This window comes from Terrapene carolina, unplaced genomic scaffold (genome assembly GCF_002925995.2).
Source record: "Terrapene carolina triunguis isolate 2854851 unplaced genomic scaffold, T_m_triunguis-2.0 Scaffold130, whole genome shotgun sequence".
Taxonomy (NCBI): Eukaryota; Metazoa; Chordata; order Testudines; family Emydidae; genus Terrapene; species Terrapene triunguis.
Genome location: NW_020664481.1, coordinates 25,155,418 through 25,175,146, shown reverse-complemented (window position 1 = coordinate 25,175,146; position 19,729 = coordinate 25,155,418). Strand labels below are relative to the sequence as shown.

The 19,729-nt window shown below is 45.9% G+C and overlaps 1 protein-coding gene across 5 annotated transcripts in view; it reads right to left on the bottom strand.

Annotated features, from left to right (window-relative positions):
- Window positions 1-19,729, bottom strand: part of LOC112120378 (dipeptidase 2-like) — a 48,102-nt gene that overhangs the window by 8,154 nt on the left and 20,219 nt on the right. For 4 of the 5 annotated variants that reach the window (XM_026652780.1, XM_026652778.1, XM_026652782.1 and 1 more), the window contains 9 exons: window positions 16,610-16,736; window positions 15,959-16,088; window positions 15,606-15,747; window positions 13,701-13,770; window positions 11,035-11,211; window positions 10,179-10,266; window positions 9,377-9,452; window positions 7,526-7,661; window positions 3,808-6,638 (listed from right to left, as the gene is read on the bottom strand). In XM_026652780.1, coding sequence (XP_026508565.1) covers window positions 6,441-6,638; window positions 7,526-7,661; window positions 9,377-9,452; window positions 10,179-10,266; window positions 11,035-11,211; window positions 13,701-13,770; window positions 15,606-15,747; window positions 15,959-16,088; window positions 16,610-16,736 — 1,144 coding nt within the window. In that variant the 3' untranslated portion in view covers window positions 3,808-6,440. Of the gene's footprint in view, window positions 1-3,807; window positions 6,639-7,525; window positions 7,662-9,376; window positions 9,453-10,178; window positions 10,267-11,034; window positions 11,212-13,700; window positions 13,771-15,605; window positions 15,748-15,958; window positions 16,089-16,609; window positions 16,737-19,729 lie in introns of those variants that run through there. The other variant, XM_026652784.1, reaches the window with a different exon arrangement.

Here is a 19,729-nt window from a genome sequence, read left to right as displayed (position 1 = left end):
GCTGGTCTCTCTCAGATGAGCAGAATGGTTTCCTACAGCTTTATACTCTAGAGCAGCAGTTCTCAAACTTCATTGCACCGCGACCCCCTTCTGACAACAAAAATTACTACATGACCATGGGCAGGGGGTGGGGAGACAGCCCAAGGCCCGCTGTCCCGGGCTAAAGCATTCAGCTTCAGCCCCGGGTCCCAGCAAGTCTAATGCTGGCCCTGGTAACCCCATTAAAATGGGGTCATGACCCACTTTGGGGTCCCAACCCACAGTTTGAGAACTGCTGTGGTAGAGTTTTATCCAGTCGTATTTTAATGATAATTAAATAGCACACCACCCCTAATCCTGATTGTGATAGTTGCAAGAACTGCAGATCATCTTTGATATAAAACAAGCTAGTGGTCCATTTTTTCAGTTAAGATTCATAGAATAAGGTATTTGACCCCTGGAAAATATTCTTATAGCTGTTTTTTCAATACTCCGTCACTGACTTCCTTGAAATGGAGAGTGTCAATAAGTCCAGTTAAACCAATTTGTGAAAAAAAAAAAGTGCATTTTACATTCTTCTGTGCTTGCCCACACAATTCACTGTGAGTGATACTGCGGTCATGGATTCACTGCGCCCACTCCAGGCCAGCCCTGCTCAGCCCCATTTACTCAGGGTGATCAGAGACCTCCCCGACCAACAGCCACAGCAAGAAACTGCAGTAGCAGCTGTGGCCTTAAGTTAGGGCTTAGGCCTACTTCCCTCTACTCTCACCCATCTAACCCCTTCTTCAGATCCCCCCAATCTTGCTGTGGTGGCTACTCTGGAGCTGTGCTCAGTGTGCAGGCGATGTTGAGGCCCCCAGTGCAGTCTGTCTACACCAGTGGTTCTCAACCTATTTATCATTGTGTTACCTGGTCCACAGGTTGGGAACCACAGCGCCCCTCCCCCTCACCCCCCAGACTCCTATACTCAGCACCTCCCACCCAGAGACCCCTCCACAGTGGAGCCCTGGGCAGGGGGCCAGGTGACAGGAACCCCAGATTCCGCCATACAGGGCTGGGCGGCAGCCCCGAGCCTGGACCTGGCCATGCAGGGCCAGGTGGCAGGGCAGCTGGGCGGCAGCCTGGACTCCAACACCATCAGGCAGCCCCTGGACCCCGCTGGGCCGATCGATAGCCCCCGGACTCTGAGGGGCTGGCCAGTAGTTCCGGACCCCCGCCATGCAGGGCTGGACGGCGACCCCACTGGGCAGCTGGGAACCCAGACCCCGCCAGGTAGCCTGGCAGTCTTTAGCACACAGCTGGGCTGCAGCTGTATGCTAATTGGGCCACATGTGGCCTGCAGGTTGAGAACCGCTGGTCTACACCCTGCCCTTCGCCCTGCAGTAGAGTTGGGCCTAATCTACTATTCTCAGGGCCTTTTGCAGCCCTGAGCATTGCATGTGTTTGGCTAGATTACGCCACCCAGACTGATATTTTTAATAAGATGTTCTATTTATCGTTTCATCACATTTTTGCCTCTAATGTTCAAATTATCAGTGGCACACAGAAGTCAGCACCTAAATACAAAATAATGTGATTAAAGAAAGACAGTAAACAGCAAATATCTGGTAGAGTGGTGGAAACCGAATCATGTCTTGCTTAGGTGTCACTGGGCCAGGTTTTATTTCTGAGGATGGGAATGCATTCTGAATAGAGTGTTGCAGTGTGGACACACATACATAAGTGGAGGGGATATTACATGTGGGAGGGGGAGGGAAAAAAAGGAGGGAATACCACTAAGTATTTTATACTTTCAAAGTTTTATATAAATGGACGGTCACAATAACAATTTTACACTTGGAGAAAATGGCAGACCAATGAGGTGACTTGCCCACAGCCCCATAAAGTCAGTTGCAGAGCTGGAATCAGAACATAGGAGTTTGCTCAGCTCAATTCTTTTAATCATTTCAGTATTATGCCCACCAAGAACATTTGATCATGCAAGCTAGCTAACATCGGGAAAGCCAGAATTATTTTAACCCAGTGTTGTAGTTTCCAATTATACATCTATGTCCGAGGCCAACATTTGACAAAACAGTTCTTAGAAATATGACTCAAAATGTTCTAATTTACTCCACTTGGCTAGGCTTAAAAACACAGTATCTAGAGCAGGGTTCAGAATATAGTCAACACATTCTGATAAAGCTGAACGCTGTAGGTGGAGAAAAAGCCAACCCCATCCAAAGTCTGACACAAGTATAGCGCATGGCTCTTCCTGAAAGGAGGTAAAAAACTAACTGAAGAAAAATCAATGGCTTTTATTAGATTTCACCATGTAAAAGACTAATATACATTTTTAACTGCAGTTTTAAACCCAAGGATTGAGGGGAGAACAAGGAATGAGACCTACCCAGCAACATGCAGAGCGAGCAAAGGATCCAAGCAACATAGATTTTGAACCTGGATAGTCATTTCTAAAAGCCGGTCAGAGACCACTCACCGCATGTGGTGCCTACACAACTCTGGGGATTAGCTCTTACCAGGCGCCACCCTCCTCTGGCAGGGCCTCTACCCATCGTCTCTTTCACCCGAGGTCCCTCTCACTCATGGAGCTGCAGCTTCCTGTTTGTTGCTTGGTCCTCCACCCAGACCTCTAAGGTCCTCCCCTTCCAGGGAAATCGCAGTCGTTCCGGACTAGTTATCTGGCTGGCATCTCCATGCCCTGCGCCACTTCCCAATGGCTGGTAGGGGAACTCAGGCGCGCACTGTACACTGGCCAGTCACGGGTGTCTAGTTTCTGTGTAGTTGGCCCCACTGAGTGAATCCGAGTAGAAGTCAAGGGCATGTCTACACAGCATTTGGAGGAAGCCTCCCAGCCCGGCTCGACAGCGCTTCAGCTCTGAAACTGAGGGACAGGGTGGGCTTCAGAGCCCGAGCTCCACCCGAGTCGCAACTTCACAGTGCTCACTATACAGCTGTATTTAGAGCATTAGCCCCGCTAGCCCAAGTCTGTCAACCGGGGCTGGAAGTCTCTCTCCTAAATGCAGTAGCGACATACCCTAAGGGGTTCCGGTCCATGCCTGGGGCTCCTAGGCTATACAGTAACAATAGGTGTGTTAGGCAGAAGGTGGATCAGGACCAGGCAGGGCTATATCTAGATGAAGGAATGTTAAAGTTGATCTGTTCTACAGAGGGGGTTCCTTCAGAGCCACAATAATGAACTTGGACTTGCTCCAGCAGCCTATTTCTGGATGTCAGCTTTCAGACTGAGACCCCTTTGAAAAGATTTGATTTGCTGTTTGCATTACAGAAATTATCAGCATTCTCCTTGTTACTGTTGAAGATATGATGTGTTTTTACAAAGATCATTCTTACTCCAGCTCAGAGCTGTAACTAGCTATTTTTGCACCCAAGACAAGAATATAAAATTGCGCCCTCCCCCCTCCATATAAGAAGAAACGGCACGCATAGGGTGACCAGATCACAGCCTTTGTCTGGTGCTACAAGAAAGTATACAATTATACAGCAACTGCATAAACAAGCCATAATAAGAGAAGGTATACCAAGTAGTAAAGGGATTTCCAGGGTAATCAAAGCAGTCTTACAAAGTTAGTGATGCAGACTTAATTTTATTGTGTATTTTGCAATATTTGGAGTTTATTAAAGTCTGAGCTTCTGAAGTCATGTGACTATGTAAGAATCTCTGCTCTCTCTATTAAAAAAAAAAGAAAGTTTCCAACTTCATGACTGTGGAAAAGAAAACCTTGAACCTAAAGGCTCAAACACCAGAAGGCAAATAAAAAGAACCCACATTTTAAAATCTCATGATTTTTAAACCAATCCCTTGATTTGTAATGCTGAGGTTGGCAATACTGCAGTTAGAGCTAGGTGAAATATGTGTAGGGGAATGTTTTTCATTTACCTATTTTAGGAACATTTCTTGAACTGGAAATTCTCCGTTTTTTTCAAGTTTTGGAAATTTTCAGCAAAATGTAATCCAAACACTATTTTCTGTTAGTATAACAGCAAATATATTGGGGCAAGAATGGTCTGTTTCCCCCACTGAACACCCAGGGTTCTTAGTTGAGCATGGCCTTCTCATGTTGCCTCAAAACACAATCCTGCTGAGGGACAGCAGCCCCAAAGCCTCACTTCAAGCAACTCTCCAGTGCCTCAGCTGACCTATGCCCTGCTCAGTTTATGGAATTGGGAGAGCTTGAAGCTGCAGGATGCAATACAGATCCCTATGCTACTGCTGGAAGTGGAATCTGAGTTGACATGTCCTTTGCCATTCCATGCCCATTAGATCTAGGACAGTCAGTCTGTATCTCACAACCTTCCTGGTCCTCTCATGACCTGCAGTATTCCGTGATGATGACTACAGCATGTTTTCGGCTACTTATTTAACAAGAAATAAGTTCCAAAGTAATCATAGTATTGATGCTGCTGAAAATCTACCCTTCTTGTATTTCATCTTAATCTCTACACCTGGCTCCTGTCTGTTTGTCAGTGTCAACAAGAGGTGTGACACTAGTGTCTGGCAGGATGGGGCAATTTCAGATTTCCTGCTGAAGTTTAACCCTTTAGCACAACCACAAGCCAAAACAGCTAATGATGCAGCCAAGATGGTAATTCTGTGCTAGAAGTGGGTCTTGAAAACTGAACTGCATTGACATTCCACTGACAAATTGAAAACCACATGAAATTAGCTGGCAAAAATATCAGATGCAAGTTCACAAGATGTTTTTCACCCAACCCTAATTATCATCTCCTCCAAGAATGCTCTTTACTTTCCAGCAGTCCTCCATAGTCACCGCCTGGAGAAGTTCAAGATGGCACGTGGCAGCTTTATCACTAATAACTCAAGAGAAGTTCAGTTACTAACATTTGAAAAGATAAAAACAGGAATGGGGCAAATAAACAGTGCTCCCAAAGGGAAAAAGTCAGCACAGGACTGTTGAAGTTCTTGGAGTGGAGGGTAGGCGTTTGATTTTTACATATTTAGAAGAGACCTACATTTCTATAAACAATTGAGATATCCAGCCTTTGTTGTCCTGAAGATGCCAGATGCTAAATGTTGTGCAGACATGCAACAACAGATCTCATGATCATAAATAATGCTGCCCTGGGCTACTAAAGGAATGGGACCCAAAACAAATTGTATAGTTATTTAGCGTTCCCTGGCTCAAAGCAACGAACTGGAGAAAGGATTCAAAGCAAGATATTGCGGCATATACAAACCAAATGACAGCTTAATTCTGTCCATGGTGAACAGCATTCAAACACTTGTGCCAGATCCAGCAGTGCCACATGCCTAGAATCTTTACCTGGCCCACAGACTTAAGTGAAGGCAGTTACTGCAGTGACACTACATAAAGGGCAGAATATAGTTTCTCAAATAACCTCCAGGTGGAGAGAATCCTTTAACTTTTGGCAAAAACATAATTTAAAAAAGGCCACATTCTCCTTCAAACAGCCATGGCATTTTTTCCTTCTCAGACCGATGTCACAATGGTCACCTACAAACCCAGCTGGCAGTTAGCTCTCCCTTAAAATGCAAAAAAATAATAATAATAATAATAAATAATAATAATAATAATAATAATAAAAAATTCCATTTGACTAGTACTTCTGGTCCCCAATCCTAATACCAGGCATGCATCCAAAGACAAGTGACCGGCTAAGAGCTTGAACCACATAGTTCAGGCCCTTCGTTTTCAGTTTTTACTGGAAAATTCCCAAGTTTTCCAAAAAGCTACTGTTCAATTTTTACTGATTTTCACCCAGATTTTGGACTACTCAAGTATATAAAAATACTGTTTATGTTAAGGAAATCCAATACATTACATTAGGTGATGTGTTTATGTTAATAATAAGTTTGCATTTACATTTAGGCAAGGCTGTCTGTTAATGTAAGGCAAATGTAGTGGAAGATACACACGCATACACGTGCAAGTGTTTACATACAGTTCATGAAATAAATCACAGCGTGAGCTGCTTTTACTTTTCAATATTCCTACTTTTCTCTGTTGCTTTTTCTTACTAACCCAGAAAACCATGAAGTTAATTTTCTGCACTCATTTTCATCCAGGTTTTTAATTTTTTGGTAATAAACACTGAAATTCCCAGGAAATGTTAAACAAAATAAAAACTGAAAACAAGGGGCCTTGTACGTAGTACAGGATCTGACGAGAGGTTCTGGGCATTACCAGCTTCCTTTGACATCAGTGGATCCAAGAGTATTCAGCACCAAGCAGTATTCCAAACATTGCTACCTAAACACTTAAGCTAAAGCCATATGTAGGTAGGTTTATAGAAACGATGCTCTAGGTTTAATACTATTCACACATCTTGGAGGTACAGCTTTGTAGCTAAGCAGAAGATTTTATCCATTTGCACTGCAGTTCACTCTACATGTAATGTCTGTTTGGGTATGTGTATTCAATAACCCTTTTGACCCATCAGGTTTCTGTGCATTGTTAATGCAGTATTATATATATTACACTAATGAACATTAGACCCAAAGTTTGTACCACAGAAGCAGATCCAAAGGAAATGGGAAGCGTATCAGATGTCTGAAGAGGAGGATTGCTTAGGTCCAGACGACAGGAATTTTGCACCTCTCTTTGTGGGATTTCATCCTCATTCTCATTCATTGATCTACTGTCATTCCGCACCTGGAAGAATTCAAATAGTATTGCCCTGGAGATTTGTAATACATTTATTGAGAGTTTTATAATAGAACTTTGTTAATTCAAGTGAACCATTCTTAAACTGTACTGCAAAATACATTCAGGATGAGGAAAGCAACTTTGTTATCTTAATCTAATCTTTTGTGCTCTCATGAGTTTCTTCAATACAAAAGATTTCCCAGAGTCTGCTATGGCACACATCCTGGCAAAGCGTCACACATCTAGCTGTTCAGCAGGTAAATCTTTTGGTCCATGCCTGCGGTGGATATCTCCACTGGAAATCTCCAACTGAACTGAGTCAATTAGTATCTCCACCATAGTCAGCTAACAGTCTTAATACAAAGACTTAAACGTCTCTAACAATTTTTCACCTTTTTGAATTATATTAAGTCAGTGAAAGATGGATTAGGTGTCATGAACACTTCAGTCACATCACAATGTCAGGCAGCTGGCTGCACATGTAAAATTCAGCATAAGACACTGACATTTTTAGAACTCAAGTGATAGTTCCAGTCCTGGTATATTTGTAGCTGGCAAACTGAGAAGTAATTTAATTTAAAATTAAAGAACAGTGGCAGTTACTGGAGTCCTCTTTAAAAAGAAACTGGCTCTATATTGTCCCATCCACACTCTTCCCCTTAGACTTTAAGGTCAGAAGGGACCATTATGATCATCTAGTCTGACCTCTTTTCTAATCTTTGCTTCCCAAGAGCCATTTTAAATCTTTGCATTAACTCCCTCCCCTGTTTTTCACATCCATCCTGCACAGCAAAAAAAGCGGGGCTTTGAGAACTACAGTCTCTTTTCCCCCTTGGCAGCAACCAGAAATTCAGTGTTTGTCAACATAATTTTGCAACTGCTTTTAATCTTACTTTTTCCACCTCCTTGAAAACCCGGAGGAAGTTTTCTCTTAAAACCCCTGTCAGTTCGCTTTCAGTCCAACCTCTTCTCAGAAGTTCCTCAATCAATGCAGGGTATTTCGAAACATCTTCCAATCCTTCAGGGAATCTGTTAACAACAACAACAACAACCACAGAATGACATACCATATAACCCATACTTCTGGATGAATAATGGAGAGAGGGGTTTTTAAATGATTGTGGCAAGGGTCCAGTTGACAAACAGGTCACCAGAGGACTCAACCTTCTCCCAATTTAGTCAAAATCAAAAGTCCAACTGACTTAATTGGGAGAGCGGTTGAGCCCCAGAGCCATACCAAACAAGGTTCTTTCTGCATGAAGCATTCCTTTAGTGGGACTAAACTGTGCATTCTAGAGAAAGGCTACATTCTGTGCAGACACTAAGGCAGCATGGGCAGTATTAAAAAAACAACACCCCTCATTCCCCACACCCCATCTCTGATGGCCAGGAAAACATCTATGCAACAGAAGGCTGTAGTGCACTCTCACCTATGAAATTCTATACTATTCAAAAGAGAGTCTGAACGCATATGATACCCTGAACAATTGCTGACCATTTTTTCTACTCTACTATACACGTTAAGTCATTTATCAGAATAAGCTAGGGGGACAAAGTCCTGGGAGAAGTCCCAGTTTTGAGCTCACTGGGAGTTTTGGACATGCAAAGAAAGCTACATGAAACCCTCCATTTGAAGGGAATGCAATAAGCAATTTGATGTCTATTGTGTAATTCCTGTCACAGCAATGGGAGCTGGAAGTAAGAAGCAGCCAAACCTATGCATACCTGGTCTTCCAGAGTTTACTTTCATGGGCCTTTGGCATTGTTTTGAAAGACTATGTGCAGGGCTCATTGTTTTAAATCTGTGTCAAGCAAGCTAGCAGCGTCATCCCTTTTCTCCATGGCTCATTCAGCACTTTAGGAACCCCCAACACCAGTTCTATTGAATATCCTAGTGAAAATGTGTACAAGACAATAAGCTCCAATTGTTAACTGTCGCCGTGTAGGAGATTCCTATTACTGAATGGCTAGTCCCTGTGGGAGCAGACTTTGTTTTGTGATCCACATCATTTGATATGACTTGTGCCCAAGTGTCTCTGACACAAGCAAGAAAGATGCGCAAGGTCAAGAGTCAATAGAAAAGGAAAGGAGAAAAGCTTAAAGGCAAGCAAATGCCAAGCAGCCTAGTCTTATGCTATAGTCCATATGTTATGCTGGGCCATACATTACCCCAGAAGCAATCACAGGCATGAGCAAGGGGAGCCAGGGTGCAGAGATCAGATTGCTTGTTTTGAAGGGAGGAGGGTTCCCTGACAGAACAGAACGTTGCCCCCCCAAACACCTAGATCCCTGGAACCAATGGAAGCCATAGCCATGCCCCTACTTTAGCCTCAGGGCCACGTGGTCCTTCCCGAGTTGCTAAGAAGGGGAGGGGGAGGGAACAGTTATACAGTACAAATGGCCTCACAGAAGAGCTAACCGTTTGAGGCGCCGGTAGCTTTTCTGCCATTCATTGCTGGCACATGCAAATCCCTGACCTCAAAGAGGGCACCTATGAGGTGAGGAGGACAATAGGGGGATTGTTGTGCTGGCAAACTCATTTCCACCCCACACCAAATGAAATGTATCTTCCCACTGATCTAGAAGGGAACAAGCAAGCCCTTGCTTTATCAAAATGTGTTTAATAGAAACGGCACGACAATCTGCTCCAATAGCCGTAGCCTGCCATTTTCAAAAGAACTGAAAGAAAATCCTCATGATCCGAGGAGCACTTTATTTCTGAATTTATATATTGTTTTACTCACTGATCCACTCCATCGTAGTCACCACCAATTCCTATTGATTTTGAACCTGCAATTTTCTTTATGTGGTCAAAATGATCTAGAAGAAAATAACAAAGAAAACAATGTCAAAGCACAGGGCAAGACGAAAATCTATTTCAGGACATATTGGTGTTTGGTTAACATGTCTCACAATGTTTAGACAAAGCACTAAGTTCACTTTAAATATGTGACGTCAAAAGATACGTGTAGAACATGGGATAAAATTCAATGCTGTATGTGACAGGCCCTTGATACTTACTGGTGCTTAGCTTGACATTTGTATTCAGTGCAGTACTAGTCATTTTGAGAATAAAATAACTAGACTGATTAAAAGTGATTTGAGGTTTATGATTGGCTCACATGCAGGACATTAATTCTCTAGAAATACCATGTATATAGCAATGGAAATTGCATTACCCCTATATCCCAACACCCCTGGAGGGTTTTCTACTCTCAGACTAACTATTTACGGTCAGACCTTTTCCTGGGGATTAACACCCAGTTAGGATTTAGTTAATGGTCCACTTTGGGCCATCAGTTCCTCTAGCTACTTATTAAAGGCCTGTGCCTTACTATTGCTCAATAAGTGTAAACTCTAAAACCGACCAGATTTAGATGTGCACTCTAAAGGGATGTATGTTACAAGTCACTGAGTGGCTGTGATTTACACAGTGTGGGGCTGGGCGAATGTGTGCGTGTTCCAGCAACAAAGATTTGCACTCAGAGTCGAGAGAAATTTATAGAAGGAATCATTCTTCAGAACTGCAGTGTATTAGATGCAAACCTGCCACAGTTGCAACATTCACCACCTTTCTTCCACAGGCCAGCACCTTTGTATAGAAAGTCACCATCACAATTCCATTGTTCCTTTCCTGAAAGATAGAGGGACGTATTGTGAGCAGCTATTCACGGGCCCTGTGTCATGGTCACCCTCAAGGGATGTGAACGCAGCTCCATCTACAGCCCGTCAATGCCATTCTACATGTGAAGGTCAGTTGAGAACACAATCTGCTGCCTCCCTATCCCTTATGCAATCCTCATCTGGTGTAAATCAGCATAACTCCATTTACTTCAGTGACCATGTCAAACCAATTCAACCTCCTCTCATTGCAAGCATTTCTTTTCAACATGCCAGCAATTGTTCCACCTTTGCAGTCACATACCGAATATAACCCAAAGCCATAGCCTGAGGAGCAAATGCTTAACTTATTGCTTAGAATCTGCTTATGACTAAGGGCTGGTCTACACTGCCGTGCTAGTTCGGCGGCTGGGGATCGAAGTTCCGAGTTCGATTTATCGCGTCTGGTCTGGACGCGATAAATCGAACCAGGAAGTGATCCCCGTCGACTGCGGTACTCCAGCTCAACGAGAGGAGTACCGCGGAGTCGACGGGGAGCCTGCCTGCCGCGTGTGGACCGCGTCTGAACCGCGGTAAGTTCGAAGTAAGGTATGTCGAATTCAGCTACGTTATTCACGTAGCTGAATTTGCATACCTTACTTCGACTTGGGGGGTAAGTGTGGACCAAGCCTAAGAGTGAACTGACTTCCGAGATGACAGGAAGAGAAGTACACTTTGAATCCTGTATGTGCAGGATTGTTTTGGGCCGGCCAGAGGAGTGAAATCTTTTCAAGTCACTCACCAAACTCTGAAGAATATCATCAGGTACATTTCTTGAGTGGTTACAAACAAAGAAGGCTGAAGAATGACTGAAAATGACTGGTGCTCTGGAGATCTGGAGAGCCATTCTTGCTGTGGAGTCTGATGTATGGGATAAATCTATCATCATCCCCAAGCGATTCATCTCCATCACCACTTCCTAACACAGATTTACAGACAGCAGTATTAGTATTGCGTTCTGTTAAAGGAGATCGGTTAGCAGATGTATGTGACTAAATACTTACATTCTGCAGCTGTCATAGAAGGGGGTATGGATCTCTCTACTAGTGGGTTTTTTGTGGCTAGCACAGGCTTCCTAATCGTTTCTCTAATGGGGACGCACTAGCACATCACAGGGTCTCTTTCTCAATGCTAACTGCAGTTATCACATTTTTAAAAGCTCAGCCATGTATATAAAATATACAGGTCTTGATACTTCACTGTATACTGTATACTTCACTAATAAGTACTGCTGCTAATACAAAATGTTGCAATTTCTTATTCCTTGAGTTTTCAGTGTTCTGAAACAGCTGTGGGGAAATTGTACTAATTTACCAAATTATTTGTTGCATTTTGCCAGATTCTAAGTCTCTCGTGCCTTAAATAAGCACTTGCAACACTCATGGAAACCAACAGACTTGCATGCACTTCTGACAGGAAAATTTAACCCAGTTTGCTCATCCCCGCCATCTGAACACTTGAAAGGTCAGGAGGGCTTCCCAGGATAAACTTCTAAACATAACTGAAAATAAAGGAGCATGGGAACCTCAAAGTCATGAGTTTAAACTTATTTAATTTACTTTTGAAGTTAATACCTTGGAAATAAGACTGAAATCTATTTTCAGACCAAATTTGTGCTTCTCAAGTTTTGCCATTTTCTGTGTTAGGTGCTATGTTTTGTGAGCACTGAGCCAGCACTGACGACATTCTTCTACTTTCAGGTTTAAAAATATATTTTTGAATAGAGGTGGCCTGGATTAAGTCATGGACCCAACCACCACAGAAGTTCTTTTGCGGAAGGAAAGGGAGTTCAAAATCCACATTAGAATTTCTCTGGCCCATCTCTAATGGCAACACAATCAGGCTCTAGAAGCCCATTTGTCCTGGGCACCCTTTAAAGAAACAGTACTTGAGTCTATGGAACAACTGCTATGAAGTATTTTGAAACAGGAATGTCAAGAACATGTTATAGCTGCTATTTAATGGATTATGTCGAATCCTGAGGTTCTTATTCAGGCAAACTTCCACAGCTTCATTTGAAGTTGGAGTAAAAACTGAGTTAAAGAACCACAGGATTTGGGATAGTTTATATTAAAATTCTACAAGTGTCCGTGACTTCCAGCGACCTCCGTGACTTCAGCCTGCAGTGGTCGGGAGCTGCAGAGTCTGTGTGACTCAGGAATTAGAAATATGATTTGCAGGCTTTGGTATTTAGGTCACCAGTTTGAACCCAGCAGAGAACGTTACTGCTCAGAAGGTGTTTGTGGAAAGAACTGGCATAGTGCAGTTCCCAGTGCCAGATGGCAGAGCGCCACAGCTCCTGGCCACCACAGGCAGCGGTGGCACTCCACAGCTCCCAGCAGCAGCAAGGGAATCCCTGAGCTCCCAGCCACCGCGGGCCCCTGGAGCTGTGGACAGCAGGGGTACCCCGCAGCTTCCAGCTGACACAGGAGGCAGCAGGGGGACACCCAGAGCTGCAGGCAGCCAGGGTACCCCACAGCTCCCAGCTGCTGCCGGCAGCTCCTAGCCCCTGTGCAGCTGCCAGCTTCAGGCAGTGGGGGGACCCGCAGATCCCCATTTTGTCCTGGATATTTTTAGTAAAAGTCACGGACCGATCACGGCTTCCGTGAATTTTTCCTTTTTCCCCGTGACCTGTCTGAGACTTTTACTAAAAATATCGGTGACACAATCTTAGCCTTAATCTTGATTTATCAATTCCTGCAACCTATTACTGTACCTCAAGTCCTGAATACTCCCACCTTCTGCCCCTCAAAATATCCCATTCTGGGAAAGTTATACAGAATTTGATAGGGACAAAACCCACAAGGTTGTGTAGACATTTACTGAATTGCTACAAACAGAGAAGGCTGAGGAATGACGGAACATAAACAGTTTAATAGAGGGAAATCCTTTCTGTAGGATGGGGAAAAGTCTATAGAATTATACAGTAAGAATACAATTTTTATTGCATACTATAGGACTATGTATCGGGGGTAGCCGTGTTAGTCCGTATCCACAAAAACAACGAGGAGTCCGGTGGCACCTTAAAGACTAACAGATTTATTTGGGCATAAGCTTTCGTGGGTAACAAAACCCACTTCTTCAGATACATGGAGTGAAAATTACAGATATGGCATTTATGAAGAAGTGGGTTTTTTACTTACAAAAGCTTATGCCCAAATAAATCTGTTAGTCTTTAAGGTGCCACCAGACTCCTCGTTGTTTTTTATAGGACTATATAGTCACAGTCTCTTTACATATTTTACTCTCTCTCTACTATTAAGTTCTGAATCCCCCATCCCAAGGCCATCTACAATTTATAGTGATTAAATCTCTTCAGACACACTGCTTTAAAAAAAGGACCAGAATCTTTGAAGGTGTTAATGAGAGAAAAGTTTGCTTAGGTTGCCATTGAGGAGAGATTCTTACTTTGCCAAATGAACTCAGACCATTCAGATTAGGATAAAAGTTATGTACTTGCTTTGATGAAGATTCTGCCCTTCAAAAAGAAAACGTAAGAAACCATTGCATTATTCTAGTGGGTTAGATCCAAACAATCAAATTTCACACGAACACAGTAAAAAACCCTCACCCTGAAGTCATATAGCTGAGTTTACAGATAAGCATAGCTCTCATTCATGCAAAGTCATGCTTGTATCTCACTCCTAGATATTAGTCCTCCAGGTCAGAACTAGTTCACATGGGTGCGGCACTTTGAGGAAGTGCATGCTGTCTAATGCTGCAACACTTCTAGGGGTCACTAGCAGACTTCAGGGCTATCAATCTGGTATCTTTCACCAAAACTAAGTTCACTTTTAAAATTGCACCCACGCCATCTGACCAGGGCCAGTTTGGGTGAGGAAGAAAAGGAATTACAGCAGTGCAATAACGTGGTGATTCTTAGGCCTGAGTGCAGCACGGGCACAGGTTATTTTTTAAATGATATAATAAAGAATGCTTTTGTTGACTTATTTCTTGTGGGTGTTACAGCAGAGGTGGGTCTTTAGGACTAATCAGAAAGTGGTGGTCTTCAGGAGCAATTCCAGAAGGACAATCTATGTCCATGGAGACAGTGTAGAAAGATATGACAATGGCTTTGTAAGAAGTGGATACAGGATGTTCAGGCTGGCATCAATAGCCAAACAGAGGAAACTGGAGGGCAATTTGTCAAAACTAGATCAGTAGGAAGGAACAGCGTTATGCAGGGCCATTTTCTACTGTTAGCTGTTCTTCGCCCCTATATGGGTCTGTGTGACTCAGGAATTAGAAATATGATTTGCAGGCTTTGGTATTTAGGTCACCGGTTTGAACCCAGCAAAGAACGTTACTGCTCAGAAGGTGTTTGTGGAAAGAACTGGCATAGTGCAGTTCCTAGTCCCAGATGTCTACATCACAATTAGTTCCCTCAGTAAAGAATCCTAAGACTGAAAGTGTGTGGACACCTCTCACACCATGACAGGAGTGTGGCAATGACATTTTCCTTGCTGGTCAATTTGTGGACAGAGGACTTAAGGCTGACCCTAGAAGAAGCTGCAGGATGAGGGGGCTCTAAGCAGACTTAAGGGCTGATGTATAACTGTGGGTTAAAAAAGCATTGCTCATCACCACTAGTGTGGCGGAGGGAGGCATGACAGCAAAGTCTTCTAGGAGATGGATCAATCTGCTTCTTACAGGGAGAGTTTGGGATCCAAATCCTTCCTTCACTGGGTATGTACTAGAGGGGTCTGCTTGGCCAGCAGTTAGGAGAGGCAACAGGTGTGTGATATGGAGGTGTGTGAACCGAGCGCCAGCCCACCCACTTGCAGTACACAAGCCTTCACAGCTATCCATGTGGTATGTGCTTGAGGCTGGCCAAAGAGGAGAGTCTCCAGTGCCATCAAGAGCTGAATTCACACACAGCACTCACCACTCCAAAAAGGAATGTACAAAGTTAGCTGGATCGCACAGAAAACCCTTTCTTACTGCCTTTCCTGCCTGTAACGAACTTTTTACCAGTCTCAGTAACATTCCTTCCAGAAGAGAAACGTGTCAGTTACATCCTGTTCTAGTTTTCTCACAAAGCAATGGAGATGATGACTTCCCTGTATTTATTTTGCCAACAAACTATAGATCCCATGATGTCACTGAGATCTCAAGTGGCAAACAGATTCTTCTTCAACCCACCACATAACAAGCGGACCTATCCAAAGGACACCAGTCACCCTTCAACTCCTCCACCATTCGTCACAGATAGCAGTTTCCCACATTTTTCAAACCAATTTTGGCCCCTCTTAAAACTGCCATCCATTTGCACTGGAAAAGTAAGCGTTACAGAAACAAGTGCACATCAGTTACCATGGAGTATTGCAGGTGTGCGTTAAAGTCATGTACCGAACACCCAGGTCATAATACATCCTTAGCGTTGCGAGACTGCTGTCAATGGAATGGCCACCTTCTATTCCAATCAAGCATGCTATTTTTTTACTATCAGCAATACCTGGAGTTTAAAGGGAAGATAAACGCCACAGTAAATTGAAGACAAAGACTTAGAGCTATCTGCATTGAGCAGCAGACAATCATTTCACAACCATAAATGTCAGAACTAGCATTCTTAATATGCAATGTGTGATATGCCAAGTACTTCATCTCACATATATTCCCTCCTGCAATCTCATTAAAGAAACATTTTCATTATAAAAAAGTATCACCTTGAGAAGTATTAACAAGTTCAAGTTCTGGATAGCTTTGACACATCCTCTTGACAACATCAATCTGCTCTAGGGTCAGACGCACAGCATCCTTGTTCTGAGCGCTGCATATAACATACACCGACCAAAACTGAAAAAGAGACATTGATAGGCCAAACAACAAGTTCATGGACTTCATTATCAGCAGAATCATAAATAAAAACACTTCCTCCTTGGCAATTTGTTGGGGAGCTTTCATCACTGGGAAATCCCAAAGGAACACATAATCTGACTAAGGGCACACTCGCTGATAATAGGCTCTTGGCAACCCCAATCACTCATACAGTCTTCCAAGGACAGGAGGAGAAGACAACTTTTTAATTCAGTTGCTGTAAAAAAAAAAAAATACATAACACTTTGGATAAGTGGAGCTGGATTCTGCAAAGGCATTTTAAAGTCTGGCAAATGTAAATATAGAAAAGCTTCTGTAGCCACGCAGTTTTCTCTTTTTTCTATCATGGGCTGAATCAAAATCCCAGATCTGAAACTCCTCTCCTAAACTATGGCATATCCAAAATCTGGATGTGTGTCTGGATTTTGCTCAGATCCACCTGTAGAACGAGCAGTATAAATATTCTAAGAGATCCATGTCATAGCACCAACAGTACATACCTGAGCTCCGACATGGCCAGACTGAAGTTTCTGAATGTTCGTGCGTGTGGTGTTGAGAATTTTTAAGTTGATTTTACTTAGTCTGTTTTGGTACAATATCCTCAGTCGTAATGGAAGGTCATTGTGCCTAAGAAGTAAAATAAATAGCATTAATGATACAAACAAGCTTGTCCTTTCCTAATGTTTATCTATCTATCTACTTTTAGTTCCCCTTGAAAGTTAACTGCCAACACCCTGGCAACAGTTCTCTAGAGGTTGGAGAGGTTGCAAACCTGGCAAATAAAATTTAATTAGGTTGAGTGGCTGAGGGGTACACTTTAAGCACCGTCTTACCAAAGCTATTGCTCCCAAATTATGATAAACCCCACCCACTTTTCTCAGACCACTTTAAGCACCACCTCGCAGTGAGGTTTGTTTGGAGCCTCACTTTCTGTAACAAATTTCATTCCTCTGATCTTTTTTTCTGCTGTCCTGAAGGTAGGGTGACCAGACAGCAACTGTGAAAAGTCGGGACGGGGGTGGGGGGGTAATAGGAGCCTATATAGGAAAAAGACCCAAAAATCGGGACTGCCCTATAAAATCGGGACATCTGGTCACCCTACCTGAAGGTTTTTCCCCTTCACTCCTTGATGCTGAAGTTTGTCTCACAAGCCCAGTGGTGAGCTGGAGCTGGTTCACACCATTTTGCGCAAACCGGTTGTTAAATTTAGAAGCCGGTTTAGAACCGGTTGTTAAAGGGTTGGGCAATTGGGAGAGGGAGGTTTTTCTGTCGTTACACCGGCCTCCGGGCCACATCCAGCCCACCTGAGCTCTCGGCTGGGGAGGCTCCCCCGGCCCCTCTCCCGCCTTCCCCCCTCTCGCAAAGCCTCAGTGTGCCGCGCCGCCAGCGCTCTGGACCGTTCCTGGGCAGCTCTGCAGCTCCTGCCGCTTTGAGCGGCATGGTAAGGGGGTGGGGCTGCAAGCTCCAGCGGGCCGTGCGGCATCCATACATGCTGCCCTGAGCAGCATGGTAAGGGGGCTGGGCCAGGGCTGGGAGGAGGGGTTGGATAAGGGGCAGGGAGCGGTTGGAGGGGGCGGAGGTTCTGGGGGGAGCGATCAGGGGACGGGGGGGGGTTGGGTAGGCGTGGGAGTTCCGGGGGTCTCTCGGGGTGGTGGTGGATGGGGTTGGGGCAGTCAGGGGACAGGGAGCGGGGCGAGTTGGGTAGAGGGTAGGGTCCTGGGGGACAGTTAGGGTGGAGGGTCTCGGGAGGGGGTGGTCAGGAGACAAGGAGCGGGGGTGGGGGGGTTGATGGGTTGCGGATTCTGAGGGGGGCAGTCGGGGGCAGGACGTGGGTGGGGATCGGATGGGGGGGAAATAGGCTGTTTTGGGAGGCACGTGGGGCTTGTACTCACCAGGCAGTTCCCTACCGGTTCTTCGGCGGCACTTCGGCAGCAGGTCTTTCACTCGCTCTGGATCTTCGGCGGCACTGAAGGACCCACCGCCGACGTGTCGCCGAAGACCCGGAGCGAGTGAAGGACTCACCGCCGAAGTGCTGCCGAAGAACCGGTAGGGAACCAGTTCCTAAGATTTTGGCAGCTCATCACTGCACAAGCCCCTCTTTCCACCTTATTCTTTTAGCTCTCTTCCCATCTCCACTCTTTCTCTTCAGATGTTGGATCTGCAAATAGCAGCCATGCTATTGGCAGGCAAGTTTGATTTTAGAATTTCATTTGAGTTACTGTAACTCACACACCTCCTGGGTGTGGTGTTCTGTCCCATCTAGTGGTGCCGAGATTACTTAGGGTACGTCTACACTACCCGCCGAATTGGCCGGTAGTGATCAATCTAGTGGGGATCGATTTATCGTGTCTAGTGTAGACGCGATCAATCGATCCCTGATCGCTCTGCCGTTGACTCCTGTACTCCACCGCGGCGAGAGGCGGAAGTGGAGTCGACGGGGGAGTGGCGGCAGTCAACCCCGCGCCATGAGGACACGAGGTAAGTCGACCTAAGATACGTCGACTTCAGCTATGCTATTCTCGTAGCTGAAGTTGCGTATCTTAGCTCCATCTCCCCCCCCAGTGTAGACCAGGCCTTAGAGTAGGGTGACCAGACGTCCCGATTTTATCGGGACTGTCCCGATAGTTGCTTGTTTGTCCCACGTCCCAACCAATCTTAGGTTGGGACACTAGACAAACAAGCAAAGGCTCCGGAGCCCGGAAGGGCTTGCGCCATCCCCGCCCCGACTCCGCCCCCTCCTTCCCCCATTGGCTCCCTCCCCAAATCCCCGCCTCTTCCCCAAGCACGCCATTCCTCCTCCCTCCACAAGCGCTGGAGGGAGGCCCCGGAGATGCAGGGGAAGCGCGGGGCCGGGGTGAGTGGGAGTCCGGCCTGGCCCCGAGCGCAGGCAGGACTCAGTCAGGCGGTACCTGGAAGGAGAGTAGGGGGGCGGCCCGCGGGGCCAGGCGGCGGCTGTTCTCCCCACCTGGGCAGCGGGACTCAGGAGCAGCTGCTGCTGCAGCTCCTACTGCCGCGGCCAGAGGAAGCGGCCATGGCGCTCAGCGGTTGCGGCTTTGGCGCCCGGGCCCGAACCCCCCGAGCCCGGGCCTGTTGCGGGGACCCAGCAACGTGCACGCTGCGCGCGCCCAGCCCCTGGCCAGTTGCGTCTGGGCTGGCTGCCCAGCTGGTGCTATCCCGCAGCAGCCCCGGGGCGGAGGCAACGGCAGCCCAGCCCCGTTCGTTCCCCTGCAGGACCCGAGCGGGACAGGGGGGCTGGGGCCTGCTGCCCCCACTCCGGGGCCGCCCACGGGATAGCACCAGCTGGGCAGCCAGTCCAGATGCGACTGGCCAGGGGCTGGGCACAGCATGCAAACTGCTGGGTCCCCGCAACAGGCCTGGGGGGTTCGGGCCCGGGCACCAGAGCCGCAGGCGCCGAGCGCCATGGCCGCTTCCTCCCCCCGCGGCAGTGGGAGCTGCAGCAGCGGCTGCTCCCGACTCCCGCTGCCCAGGTGGGGAGAATAGCCGCCGCCTGGCCCCGCGGGCCGCCCCCCTACTCTCCCTCCAGGTACCGCCGGAGTCCTGCCTGCACTCGGGGCCAGGCCGGACTCACTCACCCCAGTCCCGCGCTCCCCCTGCATCTC